This window comes from Lissotriton helveticus, chromosome 6 (genome assembly GCF_964261635.1).
Source record: "Lissotriton helveticus chromosome 6, aLisHel1.1, whole genome shotgun sequence".
In the NCBI taxonomy this organism is placed as follows: domain Eukaryota; kingdom Metazoa; phylum Chordata; class Amphibia; order Caudata; family Salamandridae; genus Lissotriton; species Lissotriton helveticus.
In genome coordinates, this window is record NC_136067.1 from 1,552,754,503 (window position 1) to 1,552,773,837 (window position 19,335).

At 44.3% G+C, this 19,335-nt stretch overlaps 1 protein-coding gene across 1 annotated transcript in view; it reads left to right on the forward strand.

Moving 5' to 3' along the window:
* The window catches only part of ARFGEF3 (ARFGEF family member 3), a 505,700-nt gene that overhangs the window by 273,994 nt on the left and 212,371 nt on the right, over positions 1–19,335 (forward strand). The window contains exon 14 of the mRNA XM_078649342.1: positions 15,298–15,464. Within this exon, the coding sequence (XP_078505468.1) occupies positions 15,298–15,464 (167 nt within the window). The remainder of the gene's footprint in view (positions 1–15,297; positions 15,465–19,335) is intronic.

Genomic DNA, 19,335 nt, shown 5'->3' on the forward strand with positions numbered 1-19,335 from the left:
AGTGACTAACAAAGGATGTGCCCTGGTGATTTTTGTAAATCATGTATGACAGTGCCTTCAAATATATGAGTTCAGCATATCTGCTATATAAAAACCCTTTTGTTTGATTTAATAGACCGAACGTTTGTTGCATGTATAATAAAAATCTAGCCATATATATAATACAAATGACCCCTGACTTGCTTCTTTGTTCACCAATCGCATTGTTATCAAGGCGGGGGCAGGAATGTTTTCTCTGTTCATGTATAAAAACTCACTATTAATAAATATATAACTGATGTGGTAGCGCACTGGCATTTACAGACCCCACATTTTCATTGATCAAGCGTTCCCAATGACATGCAGTTTTACTGATAAAACTATATAGGGTACAAACAATAATGTGTGGAAATTGGGTTTCAGCAAATATATATAATTTGCACATCACCAAGTAAAGTGTACTCATTTGTTTCAATCCCATTGAAATCTTTCTTTCTATCACACTTCAGAATTACAAAGAAAATGCTTTCGTAACTTCTGAAATATATTTTGAAATGTTTGTACAGTTGATTTACAAGCTATTTAAATGTTGTGTCTTATAAAAAACAATACATCCTACAGCCTTCATTTCACACTGTCTGTACCCCAGCACAATTGTCAGGCAGTTCACTTTACTTTCTGTGACTGCACAGTTAGAGGATTTTGAAAATGCCAATCTCCAGGTTAAATTCAGCAATTTGTAAGAAGACATAAGCTGACATTTCACCTCTGTCTTTGAATGCACAACAAATGTGACAAGATAAATACAAGATTAAAAAGCATATATCTGTATCACCCATTCACTTTCTGAATGAACAGAATTCTGGTTCATTTCCAGCTCCAGCTCTCTCACCATATCTGGTCAGTAGGCCCTAAAAATAGCTCACCCTGGTAAAGTCTGACTCGCCGTAGCGAGTGAGCGAGTAGATTTCTTCAGGCCTGTAAAGGACTGACTAAAACGATTTGGTGTCTGAGCAGCCTTGTCCCTGGGTCTGCTCACTGGTCAGGGGCGGACTGGCCTGTAGGGCAAGCAGGCAGTGCCCAAGGGGCTAGACTGATAGGTCAGTGTGTGGGTCTTTTTTTGGCTGTATATGGGCCTGTTTTTTTGTCTGTATGACGGTCTGTTTCATGGTCTGCAAGCCTGTTTTTTAATGTTGATTTCTCTGGTATTAAAATAAACATTACCTGCAGCAAGCACAAATGCACCCGTTCTTCCATACCTTGCAAATCACTTATATTGTGTGTCTTTTCAAGTTCATAACTGTCCCAGTGTGCAAACACAGCACACTTTTGTAACTATCTAAGTCAGCAATGGGGGCGGGGCACTTTTATTCTGGTGGTCTTATTTCCTATCCGAGACCGACCCTGCTGTTGGTGCTCCTCAATATGTCCAAACTGTGTCCTTCCAATGTTCCTCAATATTTTCAGTATCTTTTGTGCCGATTACCCCTGTAGCCAGCTGAAAGGAAGCAGTAATCAAGCAGAGAAAGGTGCAGCAAGTTTAATCAACTTACACTGAAACACCCACAGGCTACCCCAACCTGGCAGCAACACCCAGGCTTAGAACACCAACAAGATTCCTATCCCCAAAAGTCCACATAGACATTCCCTTACAATATATATACTCTTAGCAGAACACAAAAACACAAGTTTTGCATCTTCAGCTGGGAGAGATATCGGACCCGTACCAGAACTTGGAAGTTGCTAATCCTTCGCAAAGCCCTGCCCTTGTGCCCTGACGGTAAGACAAGGGGCCAGATGTAAGAATGTTTAGGTTAGCAATTTCCAATTAGCAATTTTTTCCTAAACGCTATTTGTTAATCGCTATTCTTAATATAAGAAAGTTTTCTTTTTATATTAGCGATTCCTAGTGGGTTGCAAATAGACCTAACTCATTAATTTTAGTGAGATTGTTGCAGTTTGCGAGCCTTTAGGAATGACAGTCATTACAGGGATGGTGGCCTACTGGGGTCAGCAGACCACCATGTCCATGACTGCTTTTAAATAAAGCATTTATTTGGGAAATGCACCCGTTTTCTGTAAAGGAAAACTGGATGTGTTCAAAAAAACAAAAATGAAACGTTTTACTTTCCTTTTTTAAGAATAGGCAAGGGTTATTTTCATATATTTCATAAAAATATATATATTGTTTTACATCCTCAAAGAGGAAGGGGCTAGGGACACCTTCCCTTTTGCAAATGGCTTACCACATCCAGCATTTGGTCACAAAATATTAATACATACCACAAGAAATTACAGTTTGGGGGAAATGCCCTAAACATGCGCCTTCCAAATATGATTTCTTTATAATTTTCTAAATCCATTTAGCGATTCGATAATGTTACTTAATCACTACATTTTGGAGATATCGACATTTGAAATCCAGGTTGACCCTAACCATAAAGGAGCTGATACAACCCGGTGGGTGCTCCAGGTCCCACAAGAGCCCTGCAACTGGAATGTTGTTTAGCACAACCTATTGACTCCTAAAGTTGGATTCCCCTGAAGGTACCTATTGGAAGTCCAAATCTCTGCACCTACCTTTGTCACGTCTTTATAATGATCTATTATTTTAAAATGTAATATCTCTGACTGCATATTCATTTTATAGTGTGTGATTACTGTGTTTGTTCTCGAGTTCCTAACCTCTGATCAACTCCTTGACTGCTCAAGAAGGTTGCCCTTGAAGTGTTAAGAGTAGAACAGTAGTTATTATATATACAATTGACCTACAGTAATGTTTGAGTCCCTGGGAGACCAGTGGTAAGTGACGGTACCATCACTGTCCTGCCCATTAACCATTGACTATCGTATAAATATCTGAACAATGTAAGAGCAAAAACATAAATGTATTCAGAACTCACAATGGATCTTCATACTCTTTGGTTTTTAAGCTCACATGTAATTGCTAACTTTAAGTGCTGATATCCTCTGGTGCCTATGAGTTTTCAGTCAAGTGAGACGTATGCACGAACCGCACCACATTGAGGGAAGTGGGCGTGTCTGAAGATTTTTTCAAAGGTTTCCTACCTCAAAAAGGTTTTAGAACAAGTATTTGCAATGCAATAGGTCTCGCAGCATTAAAGTTTGAGTTACTGGCATTGTAAATGACAATGCTTTGCATTAATGTTTTTTCAATTGGTATATAAACATTGTTTGTGAATGGTTAGCTGTTGCTTATGCGAGCATTGGAGAATAAGACACCATTGTACACTGGAACAAGAGACGGTGACTGCTAGGACAGGAGTCGCATGCAGTACACTGGGACATTGAAACGGACAGAATGGAGATGAGACACTGACATGTTCAATTAGGGAGACACTTATGTGCATTGGGATGGCAAGGCATTGAGTCAAGTGGCCGACATTCACTTACACTTGGGCACGGAAGACTGACTACACTCTAGGAGAGGAGACAGCACACTATAGGGAGACAGTACAGTACAGGGAGACAGCACAGTAGAGGGAGACAGCACACTATAGGGTGACAGCACACTATAGGGTGACAGCACACTATAGGGTGACAGCACACTATAGGGAGAGCCTGCTGTCACTATTTCATGCTTTTTGTCCTAACAAGCTGAAACTGGGCAATGAGACACTGACGGTGCAATGACGGGTATCAAGGACAGCACTGTCTGAAGGAGACACTGTCACATGGCGTTTAACAGGCACTAGCACAGCACAGTGTGACCAAGTATTAACAGGCAACACTGAAATTTTACTGAGGCTGGGAGAGATAGGCTCATTCAGAGACCGTAGATAGCGACACAGGAGACGCTAACGGACACTCGTGTTGATATACCGACATGCTCTGGCAGGCGCAAAGACACCCTGATATACGCACAGGGAGGATGGAACAGGGGCACAGTGACAGCGCACGGTAATGGGAAGTACTAACATGCTCAATTGGAGAGGAGACATGCTCGGTGACTGTAAAACACCGACGCACTTTGGGACCGAGACTCCGTTCTTTCTGCCACAGGGCATGCCAATACCATGGAGACACAGACGTACACTGAGGCAGGTGGCACTGAAATGCACGCGGAGACAGAGGGACAGTGACAGGCAATGGCACAAGGAAGCACCAATACCATCACTGGAGAAGGGAGACCCTTAACCATACTTTGACAGGGAGACACAGGAACAGGACAACAGGGCACGGGGATAGGAGAAAAGAATACACAGCTCCAGGAAGACAATGATGCACACTAAGACATGAGACACAAATGCACACTGGGACACGACACTGCGATAGCCGCAGTCATATACTGGTGACAGCATTTAAGCCTGGGCACGACCCGCACCCCTCCTGCCAAAGCTGCTGCCATGAGGCAGGGGGGCAGAAGGACGAGACACACAGCCTGCACTGACGTCGGTGTACTCGAGGCAGCAACGTTACATCCTGCTATACTCCTGCCTTCATATCTGTATTCCTGAACAACATGACAACTCTGACAGCTAATGCCACATACGGGATAAGCAGACGTGCAGGGGATGGGGAAACATACGAGCCATGTGCGTTCAACAAACCTCACGAGGGCCAGGTCCATCTACTATTTAAGAGGCTAAGAGACATCATCGGTGCACCCTCCTCTAACTGCCCCGCTTCTAAAACTCTTAGATATGTGTACATCCGGGGCTTGAAGTGGGCGGGGTATATAGCAATAGCGATGGAAACACTAGTCTGTTAGAATTAAAAGCAATAAAAAGAAACACAAACTGGCATCATTACAAAGTCTAACACAGTAACCAAGACAAGACGTGAGACATGAGACACAAATGCACACTGAGACACGACACTGCGATAGCCGCAGTCATATACGGGTGACAGCATTCAAGCCTGGGCACGACCCTCTACAAACAAAAGGATGCGAAGGCTAGGGGTAGATCATGCTTAATGTTTCTTACCCGTACTACCCAACATTGATGATTCTTAGTACATTAATGATTCGGGTACAACAGTAAAAATACACGCAGGTACTTACAATAATTTTTTCTCTGCTCCCACAACACGAAACCGAAACCTTCCGTGGGGCGGGACGTCCATCTTCGGAAGCCCGCGCACGTGCCCACGGATGGCCAGAGAAGCAGTGCTGGTGACGCGGGGCTCCCATGCCCGAGGGAGAGCCCCGCGGTGGCGGCTGAAGTCCGGAGTGGCGGTAAGTGGGCCTTAGTTGTAGAGGGGGAGGGGGGCTCTCGGTGCACTTGTGTGTGCCCGCGTGTGTGTATGTGTGCAACGGCGGGGGGGTCTCGGTGCACTTGTGTGTGTGTGTGTGTGTGTCGGTGTGTGTGTGTGTGTGTGTGTGTGTGTGTGCGCGTGTGTGTATGTGTGCGACGGCGGGGGTGGGGGGTTCTCTGTATGTGTGCGCGCGTGCATGGGCGCTCGTGTGTGTGTCTCTGTGTATGCGCATGCGTGTGTGGTGTTGGAGCTTCCCAGGAGACAGCAGCTGGCCACTGCGAGCGCGTTCGGGTGCGCGTGGCCCGCTCCGATCGCCTCCTCGAAGAGGAAATGCGCGCGGCCAGGTGCTGTCTCCTGGAAAGCTGCGTCGGTAACAATAGATCTCCTAGCGAGACAGCGCTTCGCGCTGTAATCGCCACGAGACCTAAAAAGTAGTTGTAAATTCCCCAGGATTTTTTTGGCCATGATTAGTAAGAACACCTTGCAATTGGTATTGTCTGGGCATAGCATTGATGGCGAGCAGCAAAACCACAATTTTTTATCCGCATCATCCCCGGTATTTGGGAGAGTAAGGAAAATCTTTTGAACCTATTCCCCCACTAGTTGCATGAGTTGCCATCCAGGTCTTTTGCTGCTTTGAGCCACATTTACAACAATTCTGACCTCGGAAAATTAGATTCTGTGGTTAAATGAGGAATGAGAATAGGGAGCCAATGGAGATGTGTAGCTTGGTTGAAATCTAAGGACAGCAACCCCTACCACATGAGGCATAATGTGCACGAGGGTGCTTTTCAGACAGTCTCTTATGGGTAGCTGTAAGATCCATGCGGGGGACTGGTAACAATTGTTTTATCTGTAATGGGCCTTGGCTCTACAGGGTGTGACTGAAGCATGGCTGGCAAAGTGCTATGCACAGAATAATCTGCACTCTAGTTATGATTTCCAAGCTGCATGCTCAAGTGTGGGAAACTTTTTTTTTGTTTTAATTTAGCCAACGGTGTCATGCCTGATAATGTCACAAAATAATGTCCTTCTCCCATGCTGGAGGCAGTCATTGTTTGTTATTTTTCAGTTTTTTTAGTGACACAACCAACTACGTCATAACTACCACAGAATACCCACATTTGATGCCAATTGCTCAGTCAGTTGAGCAAAGGGGAATTCATGAACCTCAAATGGAATCTCCCCCCATTTTCTTTTTTTGGACACTCACAATTTGTACCAAAGTTATCTCACTCTGCCTAATTCTGTATAAAGGGGCCTGTCTTGCACTACTACCCCACTCAGGGATTACTCTTGGTGTGTGTTTCCTTCACTGGGTAAAATACCTGTAAAGAGATATAAAGGTGTCACATTTCTTCGCTACCTCAGCACATGGCTCACATTGTCCTCGTGTGAAGATGTTAGGCATGCTAATACCTTATTGTATATGCAGGTGGTATGTAGAAAGCTGTATGATAAATCACTGACTCTCTATTCCGGAAAAATGAAAGGTACGCATCTATTGCTCTAAGGGATTCTAAGTAATGCAGTAGGTCACGGACTTGCAGACACAATTGGAATTCCAAGCACAGGTCCTCAGGTAGAGAATCTTCACTTTCAGAATACATCAGACTATCTAAATTGGTTTCGTCCATTTCAACATCAGGTTAACCCATTCTCTCTGAGGCTCGATTACAGGAAAGATTTTGTGGCAGAGACAACCATAATCCTTCCCCGGCTAAACCCAAAATATATCAACACTGCAATTAAATAATCTCAGTGGTACCCCACATGGAAACTGGACCATGCACTAGAACAGCCATCACACCGGAGGTTGAAAAATATGAAAGGCCTAATCTCCTGGAAACCACAAAAGTGTGGCTGATTGTAAACTATTTGCTAAATTTCAAAATGTATGGTCTAGAGGAAGTTTCTAGGGAGCCTCTTGTTCTCGAGCATCGTGCCACGAGACAGCAGAAGCAGAATCCGATACGTTTTATTTCTTCATTAATACCCCCCCCGCGTTCCTCCCCCCGCACCCTCTCCACCCGCCTCACCATTGTTTATATGCAACAGACATAGCTGACCGTACCAACCCCAAAGCTGCAACCCTTCAGCCTCTTAAATCCTTTTGGGGGTGCAAAGGTGAATGGTCTAACAGAATGTACCAGCCAGGCACTGGGCAAGGGACATCCCAGCTGATGAATGAGCCATAAGTACTGTGTGCTGGTGGTACCAATAACGATCTCACACTCTAAATCAGTATTTCACCAAAGTTCCTACTTTTTTTAAATCATTTTCAAATCTGCCTTTCTGCGTGTACGTGGGATAACAAATAGGCAGAGTACTCAGAAATAATTGGTCAATGTTGTATTTACGAGGTACGCCGATTTTGGTAACACAATGCTTGGGGAAACAGAACTGAAAATGTGCAACAAATGGTGCATTTTGCAGCTCAGTATCCATCAAATACTGAGTGTAAATGATTTAAGGACAACTTTCCATGGAGACTGGCTTTGGTAGTGGGTGGGAGGAACGACTGCTACAATCAGAGGTAGAGGCAAATTAAATGATGATTTCAAAGCACTCTTGTCCAGTAGCACGGGTCATGACCGACTAGGATTAAAACACAATTTTATAGAGAGTTTCAAGCTACAAAAATATTAGTGAAGGGGTGAATTAAAAAAATCTATCATATAAATTATTGGGGATTTTTGCAAGTAATTTTTACCCAGTGCTTTAAATGAAAAATGTAAGTGCAGGTACTCATTAAAATGAGGTAGGGCTGTGCACGTGGGCGGGGCTAGGGGCGGGGTTAAGGGCAACACACGATGAGACTTAATGACTTCTAAACCAATTGCAGCACATCCCAAAGCACATGAGAAATGTGCTTATATAAACAAAACAGAGCCGTTTCACAAAATGAAAGGCAAATGTGATTATCTGTTAACATTTCCTTGTTTTGTAATATTTGTAGCTTCAGTACTATTATTTGCTGTTGTTTGGAATAATGCTATATATTTTCAAGCATGCGCACAACCAGAAATAAGTAGGCAAGCACACACACATCATTCCACACATTTCCTTTAAAATAACTCCTAAGAATGTCCAGAATCTCTCCCTCTTTCTCTCACACAAAAACACACAGACATAAACAGACACTCACACAAAAGACTCCGGTGGGATTAAAGGCATTTTGAACTTGTTACCCCCCATGGCTTTCTTAATTGGTGCGATCACGGGGCTGCCTGGATTCCTTGTGGTTGCACAAATGCACACGATAGTGTGAATGTGATTGACATGCCAGGGCCTGACTGGACCTTCTCTATCAAACAGCATGATGGTGAACACCAGGACATTATTCTACAAAAAAAACAACTTTGACAACACTGCATTTGGATACACAATAATCTTAGCCTCTAGACTGGAATACAGGAAGTGTATTGTTTGGTACTGGGCATGAAGAAAAATACAAAGCTACATTCTTTATGCCGCCTCCGTTGAAACTAAATTCACACTTTTAAAATATGTTATCCCTAACAAATACCGCTACATTACTTGACAATGAAAAGACTGGAAAATAAGGGTAACATGAACTTCCTTCAAAACACACCTTTCTGCAGTCTTGTGGCTCCATTGGCGCACGCACCGGAAGTCAGGCAATGTCGCCTGTGACGGGGGCGTTGCCGCGTCCGGACCGGAAGAGGAGGCAGGCGGAGTAAATGCGTATCGCGGCCCGGGGCTCCTGTGAGCGGTGGAGAGCCCCGGGGCCGCCAGCAGGAGGTTACGAAAGTGTTGCGGGGCTCCCTTGACCAAGAGGGAGCCCCGGGAAAGGAGCTGGCAAGAGCCGCAGTGGCGGAGTCCCCCGAGATTGGCCGGGTAAGTTAAAAAGGGCTGGGGGGTCTTGGTGAACTTGTGTGTGTGTCTGTGTGCGACGGGGTGGGGGGAGAAGGAGGGGGAGCACTCGTGTGTGTGTGTGTGTGCGCGCGCACGTGTGTATGTGTGTGGGGGGGTGTCTGTATGTGCGTGCGTGTATGGGCGCTCGTGTGTGTGTGTGTGTGTGTCTGTGTGTGTGTGTGTCTGTGTGCGACGGGGGGAGGGGGGAGCACTCGTGTGTGTGTGTGCGCGCGCGCATGTGTATGTGTGGGGGGGGGTCTGTATGTGCATGCGTGCATGGGCGCTCGTGTGTGTCTGTGTGAATGCAAGACAGCAGCTGGCCACAGCGAGCGCGTTCGCGTGCGCGTGCCAGTTTCAAATCGCCTCCAAGGAGATGCGCGCGGCCAGGATTGTCTCCTGGAAAGCAGACACGCCGACAAGAGGTCTTCGGCGAGAACGCGCTTCCGCGCGCTTAGCCGAGACCTAAAAATGGGGCCAAAGCTTTCTTCCTAATAGACAATCATTCAAAGGAATTGTCTATAAGGCATTACATTTTAAGCCAGATTTGAAGGGGAACTAATGAAAATTCAAAATAATTTGGGATCTGCCTACTGACACTGACTCTTGTGGCAGTCCTTCCCAAACACTATTTTTTTCATACTCTGGCAAAACAATGTTTATATTGCTGTTTTCCAAAGAAGTTAGCTGTTAGTTTAGATATCTGGGTATGCAGTTTCTTGTGATCTCTTGTAATTTATAAAATCATCTCCTTTTACTCTGGCCACCCATTTCCTTTTCAATTCGTCTTGTCCAAGTAAATTCTCAACTGTATTGTAAGGCTTGAATCTGCTTGGAGAGACATGATAGGAAATTGAAAGTTTTCATAGCTCTCATTATGTCAGGCCCTCAAGTTACATTGTCACATAGCATAGCTAATGTTTAAGTTATAGAGATTTAGGGTAAATTTGCCGAGTGGGTAATAGTTCTAAGATCTACTTGGAAAGTGGAATAGATGGGTCTTCGTGTTTTTCAGAACGTCATAAATTTCTGTGAGTATAAGGAGTGAGATTAAAAGGGATGGCCTTTGTAAATGTAGGTATGTGCCATCAAAAGGGATTTACTCTGGATGGCAGACAGGCATGCGGCTTTGGCAGGCTGATTTTAGCCGTGTGGTCTGTGTGTGTGTCCTTAAAGAGGTTTGTGGGTTAGGAACAGGATGATGATGTCAGCACATTCTTTTGTCTGGAGGACTGGGTGATATGGCCCAATCTCTTTAAACCAAGTATGACATGGGTGTCATAGTTGTGGCTTACTGCAAGCTGTTGAGGTTTGTAGCCCAGAGCCTTGCGTAGCTGGAAAAAGTGAGTCTGGGCATGACAACTGCACCTACTAATAAAATCGTATGGTACAGCTGTAGGTGGGGTAGGTCCTGTATGGCAAAAAGAAGTCTTTGTGATCTGTGTCACTAATTATATGAAATACAAGTTGGCATGGTTTTCCTAAAGATACAGCCATGAATTCTAAGGGTCAAGGGCAAGGCCATTAAGTAAAGTCAGTTGGTATTAGGGAGAGGTGTGGCGCCGCGGCCAGGGCGACTGACGCTGGAATCTGGGGACCACGGTTCGATCCCCGGCTCCGGCGGCAGGTTAGCCCAGCACCATGTGACTCTGGGCAATAGCTTGCTTAATCTTCCCGACGGCCCCCAGCGCCTAGAGACCCTTACGGGTGATTGTGCGCTTTACAAATGTGGATTATTATTATTATTATTTTATGAAATAAGAGTTCTACATACAAGTGGAATATGTCATTCTCGCCCAGTAAAGTTGTTTAATGTGCCACGAGGGGGGCCACAGAAGCGATTCCCCACATACTATTCTTCTGTTCTGCTTATCACCCTTCCCGAAAAAGATGGATACTCCCATTATGTTGCCCTTTGGGTTTTAGAAACTTCATGCCAGCCTTAAAAATAATATGCACTGGCACCTTGCCTTTAATAGTGTGCTTCTGGAATAATTGTTAATACTGTGTGTGAGTTAACAGGAAATGTGTATGACTGGACTTTTAGGTTACTTAATATTAGCATTATCTGGTGATTATATTGTGCATTTATTGATTGTTTTGTAAATGTTAACATTCTCTTGTATTTAACTTTTTATGTATGCTGTAAATTGTTTTAAGATGTGTTTTGTGGGGTTTATCCCCGAATAACTAGAATGGTGAATTAAGGTCAGTTAACTAGTGTGGATCTAGGAGGGTGACTTTAAGCATCAAAATCATTTGGACAGAGTACATTTTCATTTGTCATGTCCTGGGTGTGTGCAGAGCAGCCAGCAAGACGCTGAGGTCTGAGTGTTGTTGACATACACCTGGAGGCCAATCTTGTATCAGCAATGTGTGCAAATCGTACCACCCAGGTGTTGATCTGGGTTGCATATGGGGAGAGCCTTGTCGCACCTGACCTGTTATATTTGATGTTGAGAACATAGTATATCTTTGGGAGTATAATAAGCAATTAAGTATGTACAAGATTAGCGAGATGTTCTATCAACATCCACAAAGTCCTTCCTGCAGTGATGGAGAATACAGTGATTAACTGCAGAAAAGGCCAGAGATAAATCCATTATGATTAATGCACACTGTGCCCTGTTCTCTGGTCTCAAGCAGCTCTTCTCCAATGACTCAGACAGTAGTTTCAGTACCTCAGTGACATAGGAAACCAGACTTGTAATCACTGAGTAGCCCACTCTGTGAGAGTAGACAAAGACCTGCATATTGCCACACTTTCTAGTGCTTTGACTGCACAGGGTGGGCCCAAGTTAGACCTGAAGTTCGATAGGACACCTCCTCTGGAGAGGGCGATTTATGACTGGGTGATGACAGTCTCCTTGTACTTACATGGGATAATACTCTCGAATAGACATGTTGATGAGTTAAGTAAGGATGGTTGTGAAAGCTGAGCGATCCAGTGTCACTTCTGTGAAGGTGCATGTGAGAGTTTGGATCCCATTAGAGTCTTAGCAGTGTAGAATTCTGAGATTGGAGTGAAAACTGTGAGAGCTATCACAGAATTCGGAACAAGGTTGGTAGCTAGAAGTAAAGGTGAATGAAGTTGGTTGATGGATTGGCCCAGGGGAATACAGCTTTCTCCCCGCAGTGTTGAATTATTAAAATTCTCATTATAGCAGAGTGTTTATTACAATAGAGTTGTAATCAAGGATATGAACAGGTCTGAGCAAGTATTGTGAGCTCACTAGAAATGTGTAACTTTGTATGAATCGTCATCTTTAGTAATACTGTTGTAAAAATATGCTGCACTGAATTTTAGATCAGCTGTGGCCTTGGTTGTGCATATGACAGGCTCTGAGATCAGAGAAGTCTGTAGTTTTCCTCTACAAACGTTATAGTTGTTCGCATTTTGCAATGTGGTGGTTGCCTTTGAGCCATTTGTTGATCCTCGGTTTGCTGGGTTTAGGTCTACTACATTTCAAAAGTGCCACTAGGTCCAGGGCTTGATGTACCCTATTTTAAAGGGCATAGTATGCCAATTAAAGGCACATTTGAGAGGCATACTGATCACAAGGAACTACTTGAAGAAGACCTGGTTGGGTTTCTTAACCCAAACGTGTGAATAGTGTTAGGACAGTAGTGGAGCTTGTTAGCTCTCCTAAAACAATGTAATGGGGGGGGGGGAGGGTCTGGTCTAAGTAGGGCTTATTTGGAAAGGGTTTGAACTGCTTTGAATAAGGGGTGTTCTTTAAGGGTCCTTGTGGTTGGGGGGGTCACAAAAAGGTCATAATAGCTATTAATATATATTTCATGAACTGCCTCTGCAGAAGCTATTTGATAACATGAATGGCAACAACAAAGTGCCATTTAGCACTGGGGAAATAAGTTTAGTAATTGTTGATGTCAAATGAAAAAACATTCAAATATATGCCCGAAAAACATTGAATATGTTCTCATTTTGCCTCAAAATATCAGCTTGCCACTTTGTCCCAAATACTGACTGCCAACCCATGCTTTTAACCGCTGCAGCAGCTAGTTAGTTTGGGAGTAACATTTTGTTTGTGTGGAACGTACAGCTTTAGGAATGCTTCTTTATATGCTGGGGAAAGTGACTGCTTTATATGGCTGCCATTATGTGGCAGGAGCAGGTTCACACGTACAACTATATCTTCATATTTCCAGGAAGGGGACTTTTATACCTGTGCACAACCGTAAGCGTTCAGGTGCAACTGAATCAGCTTAAGGATAACCTGACAGTTCAGGTACTGCTACACATTCCTAAGTAATGCCTCATGTGAGCTTGCACTTCTGTTCTATCATAGAAAGAGCCTCAAACACCCTTGGGAAGCTGATTTGTTCGCTCTGGCAAGCTTCAACTATCATATGCCCAGGGCCATTCATCCTGCACCCAGATACTATCTCATATACAGAGTTGTCTATTCTCACTTACAACCTCATTATTTTTTTTTGCAGAGTTTTATATAGCGCAAACTTGACCCGAGTGGGGTATCTGAGCGCTTTACATAGCACCAGTTACGTTACATGAGGACACACATTAATTTTTGTTAGGCACGGGGAGATTAAGTGATTTGCCCAGAATCACAGGATGCTCAGGAACAACCGTCATACACCCCTGGACAGCCTCGCTTGCCCAGTCATAGTTTCCTTTGGTTAAGTTCAACTATTGTCACTCAAAAGTACAACTTAGCTCCCTAAATAGGAGGCTTGATAGGAGTCTATATTCAAATCACGATATATGGTTGTTTGCAAAAAAACAGACTTCATCACAGATGGCAGCACTTAATATTTTGTGAAAGGGATCCAAGGTGATACTTTACTGCATTTGGATTTTTTTCAGAGATTACAAATATAACATCTCCCTGTACTCACACATTCATCATGGGATTGATGCACCCGTTGAGTGCATCACTCCTTGCTGGTCATGTGTGACCACAGGGAGATATACCTCTTGGCCTTGGGTACAGGACAAATCCTGACACCAGATACAGAGTGATTGTCTTTGCATTATTTTTTTTGTTTTGTTCTGTTGGTTTATGTGTAATCTCTACACCAGGACCACTGAAGTGACACACACAGTCTGATGCAAGCCTCTTGACCTTAGTGACAATTACAAAGACTGAAACTTGTTGACTAAGAATAATTTGCCTTCACCATCGGATAGCACATTCACATGCACCACATCACTTTCCTGTGCACCTCCTCACATGTTCACTTGCGCCATTTCAAAAACATACACTTCCTTACTACCTCCATCTCCTCCACCTTTGATCCCCTATTGTTCTGCTGCTGGCTTGTGTCCTCTTGCTATATGGCTTTTCATGGTGCAGGAACATGGCAGTGCTGCCTTCTGCTCTTCTCTCTCTCTCTGGGAATGGCGAGCCAGGGCGAGGAACAACAGGACTATTGGAATCCAGTCCAACAAACGTTCTGCTAAAATAGTGATTATTTATGCAGGATCATGATTGGATACTAGGCCACATGCATGGATTTGGGGATGGTTTGCTATTTTGATCAGCTGAGTATCTGATGTAGATATGCAATTTGATAAACACATCTTTACGTTAGCTTGGCATGCAAGCTTTAGACAAGGTATCAAACGTAGCACTGTGGAAACTAGCTTAGCTGATCAAGCACAAATGTATACATGTTGTGACTGGGCTATAAGCCTTGTGTTTATAAATTGATAATGAACATGAGTATTTTACCATTTAGTATATCCTCACCTGCTCTGCTCCTTGAGTTTTATTAATGGGTAATATATATGCGTATATAATACATTTTGCTTTAACCATTTTGGAGAGGGGCTTTGGGGGAGTGGAGGTCCTATCAATCCAAATTAGTCCTACATTCCCATCCTATAGTGTTTAACATTTGTGGTGACTACAGAAAGGTACCCCAGGTCCTGAGCACTTGGGGTCTAGTGACACATCTGTTATACCTGGGCCTAAGAAAGTGGTTTGAATTACACATTGCTTAATCTTTAAAATAGCACGGATTTTAGTGTCCGTACATAGCTACCTAAATGTTTACCTTTTTTGTGGTTCAGCTCAACTGTATTCTTACTATAAATAACAATAATCAGATGACCAGTTAAATGAACTGTATATTAATGTTTTATTAAGCACTGCAATCAGCTTGGTCACTGACAGAGCTGCAGTTTCCCTTATATCAGTGCATCAGTACATAAGGATTTCTTTCTTCTATATTTTGCAGGTGTAATGCACTCACCAGGCTTCGAAGGGAACAGCAACATTAGTTTCCAGACGCTTCTAAATGCAGATAGCCTCTACATGGTTTCTTATCACACACTTCTTCTAAATTTGAAGCTCTCCAACTATGACTACTACAAGAAGAAACCTTCCCTGGCACCGGTGACTTTGGTAAATGATCAACATTACTTGTCTTTAGTAGATACAGTAAAGAGGCTTGGTTATTTTAGTTTGGATATATTTACAAAAAAGGTGTGCCCACACATGAGAAGTCCAAATTAATAAAAAATGTATCTTGTTTGTATCCAAACATTTGTCTATTTTTTTCTGATGCATACTCCTTCCTGCAGATTCCTCTTCTTTTGAATATCACCAGGCATCAAACTGGATACAGAAATGTTTGTCATAATTAACCTCCTCTGTTAGGTGGCGTTGGCTCCATCCAAGCACCAGCAGAGGGGCCGGTATGAAGTCACTGGAGCCATATAGCACCACCCTAGCACACGGATTTCCATTCGGTTACTCTTCTCTCTGAGACGAGGATCCAGAGGTGCTCTCTGTTTTTCCCCTGTGATTTTTTTTTCAGAAAAATTGCTGTTGTGCTGTTCTGAGACATGTCTCCCCCAAGAAATCAGGATTCAAGCCTTGCCACTCCTGCAATGGAATTTAAATTCCGCATAGAACACCCTCAGGCTGTCAGCCTTTGGGGCCTGAGGCTGAAGCATAACTCAGGTGACAAATGTGATGTCATGTATACCTAGTCCATTAAGAAGCGCAAGGTTAAACTCTTTATGACACAACACTGGTCATTCTTAAGGCTGGTCTCACAGTCACCTGTCATCCTAGCTAGCCAAAGAGAAACGAATGAAGCACAAGAAGAGAAGAAGAAGGAACGATGACTCTCCTTGAGTTCCTGAAGTAGGTCTCTTTGGCAATGTCTGCCTACAGCAGAGGTCTCCTCACAGCTAGAGCTTGTTGACTCTACCAGAGTAGCCACTCTTGGCAGCTCTACCAGCACTGGCTCCATCCCCAGTGCTTGTCCTTGGCCCACTGCCAGCTGCCCTTTGTGCTGTAGGGTCAGTGCCGGCTCCAGTTCTGGTCCCATGACCTGTTCCTGTTTATGCAGTGTAAGTGTTGGAATTGCCCCTAACTACATAGTGGGCAGATCTAATATACAGACAGAGGTCTTGAAGCTTGCTTCAGTAGCGTCAGAGCCATTGCTTCCTTTTAATGAAGGTGTACTCGAACCCACTTGAGTAATTTGGGCCAAACCCACCTTTGCTTCAGCCATAAACTGGCTGATTGCCAGGTGGTATTATACCTCCCAGTAGATCCTGCCTTCCTCTCAGCCGATCTGTTGCCAGAAAGCGTGGGGGTGAAGGCCTTGTCTTGCACCAAGGAGAACCCAGATGCGACCATTACAGCCCTTGAGGACAGGAACTCCAAGGAATGGGAGGCAGAAGGGAAAAAAGTTTTCTCTGCCAGCAGATTAGCGCTCAGATCCATGGACTTAACATGTCTGCTCGCCAGGTATACCATGGCTTTGAAAGAAATGGTGAATTTGGTGTCAAGTTTATTAGACCACCCAAAGGAACATTTTGTAGAAGTGGTGATTAATGGACAGGACGCTTCCTAACATAATCGGGGATTCCTGGCTATTTGTCTTATTATAGCCCCGAGGAGGCACCCATGGCTGCGGTCCACCGGCTCCTCCTGTGATGTGCGGATGGGTCTCATGGACATGCCCTTTCATGGGGCTCGCCTTTTTGTAAACAAAGCTGACTCAGCTTTAGAAAGGTTCAAGTCAGCAAGGGCTATTACCCTGTCTTGGTGTTTCACTCACCAGCCCAAGACTACAGACCATTTTAGAAGTACGTTTTGGGGATACTCCAGGGGATATGTTTTTGCCACCATCAACCCGCCCAGCACATCTTACAGTATGAGGGGGGAGAGACAAAGGAAAAGGCACACAGTGTTAAACGGATAAGTAGCCAGTGCAGGGTTTTAAGGCAGGCAGATGTAGAGCTTGATCTGTCTTGGTTGCATATGAGTTTAGCAGCCATGTTCTGAATAACCTGCAGGCGGGAAAAAAGATGGTCCGACATCTCAAAGTAGAGGGCATTACCCTAGTCCAATCTACTTACCACAAGGGCTTGGGTTATGGTTCTACGCCAGTTGACTGGAATCCAGGGGAACAATATCTTAAGAGGTATCAACAGGCCATAGTATTTTCCACATGTAGCAATAACTATCTCACACATTGCGAAGGGCTCATCGATCAAGAACCCCAGATTTCTTACCACTGTTTTTGCGTTAGGGGCGGGCCCCAATGTGCCCAGCCACCATAATAGGTCCCAAATATCGTGGGCACCTCCAAAAAGCAGAGTCTCTGTTTTTTAAACGTTCAGCTTCATCCCACTGGCTAACTCCTTGAGGCCGCCAGGAAGGCTTTGTCTGATTTTTACACGTTGCTCAGCTAAGGAGATGACCAATGGCGTGTGAACAGATTTTAAAGCCTCACTTGAACACCAGCTTTGCAAGGGTTGCAACATACACATTAAAAAAGGTTGGGATCAGCAAAGCGCTCTGTGGCACCCCGCAGTTGGAGCTATGCGGAGAAGATATTATAGTGCCTATCTGGACTGACTGAGTCATATTATTCAAGAAAGAATCAAACCATCGTAAGGCAGTCGAATGACACCCAAACTCATGGAGTTTGTTAATTAAAAGGCTGTGTGAGACAGTTTCAAATGCTGCTGTCAGATCGTGTAGAATCAGTACAACTGCTTTGCCCTGATCTACTTCTACTCTTATACTGTGTAGGACAGCCAAAAGGTTGTTTTCTGTACTGTTCTTGGGCCTAAAGCCGGTTTGAGAGGGATCAAGTAAGTGACCATACTCTTAATTCCTAACTTTTTGATGAAGCTGTTCCAGGATCAGGCCCAAGTCATTCTTCTCGCATATGACTGGCCAAAGAGGGTGTGCTATACAGACCTCCTGAAACTCTCCCTGTGTTCTTCACTTGAACCTTCCCTCAGAAGCAGACCTTTTCTCCCAGTAGAAGGGGCAGGTTCTGTACCACGACCTCCAGAGGTGCCAAGGTCATGTTAGGAGATTAGGCACAGACACCTGAAGTTCTTTCATTTGCATTTGGATTTGATCTATGTCATATTGTTAGCTTATGCCCCACCCTAAAATCTGCCTATTGAGGAAGGTGGATCTGCTGTGATGCAGGATGTACAGAGCAGGATGTGAACCTACTGAAGGCTCATCTGTCTAATGCTTTGCAGTTTGCCCTTTCGCTAGCCCAGCAGGGTTGTGCCGTGAGCAATGTCAAAGCTACATTGCTGTTCCTGCAGCATTTGCTTGTATTCCCCTCCAGCCTCCTTGTTGAAGTCTTCAGGTCTGCTTGGATTTTTGAAGCAGCCAATGGCTATGTGTTCCCACATGCACCCTCTGTGATGCCCCAATGGTATCTGAATCTTGTTCTGACTTATTCTTTGAACCGCTGCATAGTTTTTAGTTGGGGTTGTTGACATTTAAAATGTTTTTTCTTGCGCCAATCACTTCAGCGAGTTGCATCCATACGCTGTTCCCATGCACCTAGCCACATAAATAGTTCTTGAGAACTAAAGTGACTTTCCTGCTTAAATTGGTGCTCCTCCTTTCCATCTGGGGTAATCATTATGCTTGCTGCTTTCTTCCTTTCTTTCTGTGCTTAATTTGTAAAAGAGAAAGTGGCAGTGCCCAGGGTTTTGTTTAGAATCTCACAGCTGGCGCTATTGAAGGTCAGTGTGCTGAACACTAAGGGCCCATTACAGAGTTTGGTAGTCTTGGAGCGGGCGGCCAAGCCACTGCCCGCTCCAGGACCACCAGACAGGGCCGCCACCCGCCTGTCAGATTATGAGTTATTCGTGGTCTGGTGGGCGGGCGGCATGGCGGTTCTGTGGCGATGCCTTTCAAAGGCACCTATGTATGCTTTGAAAAGGCACTGCTGCAGGACTGCAACACCGCATTGCAGCACTGCATCGACTACGAAGTC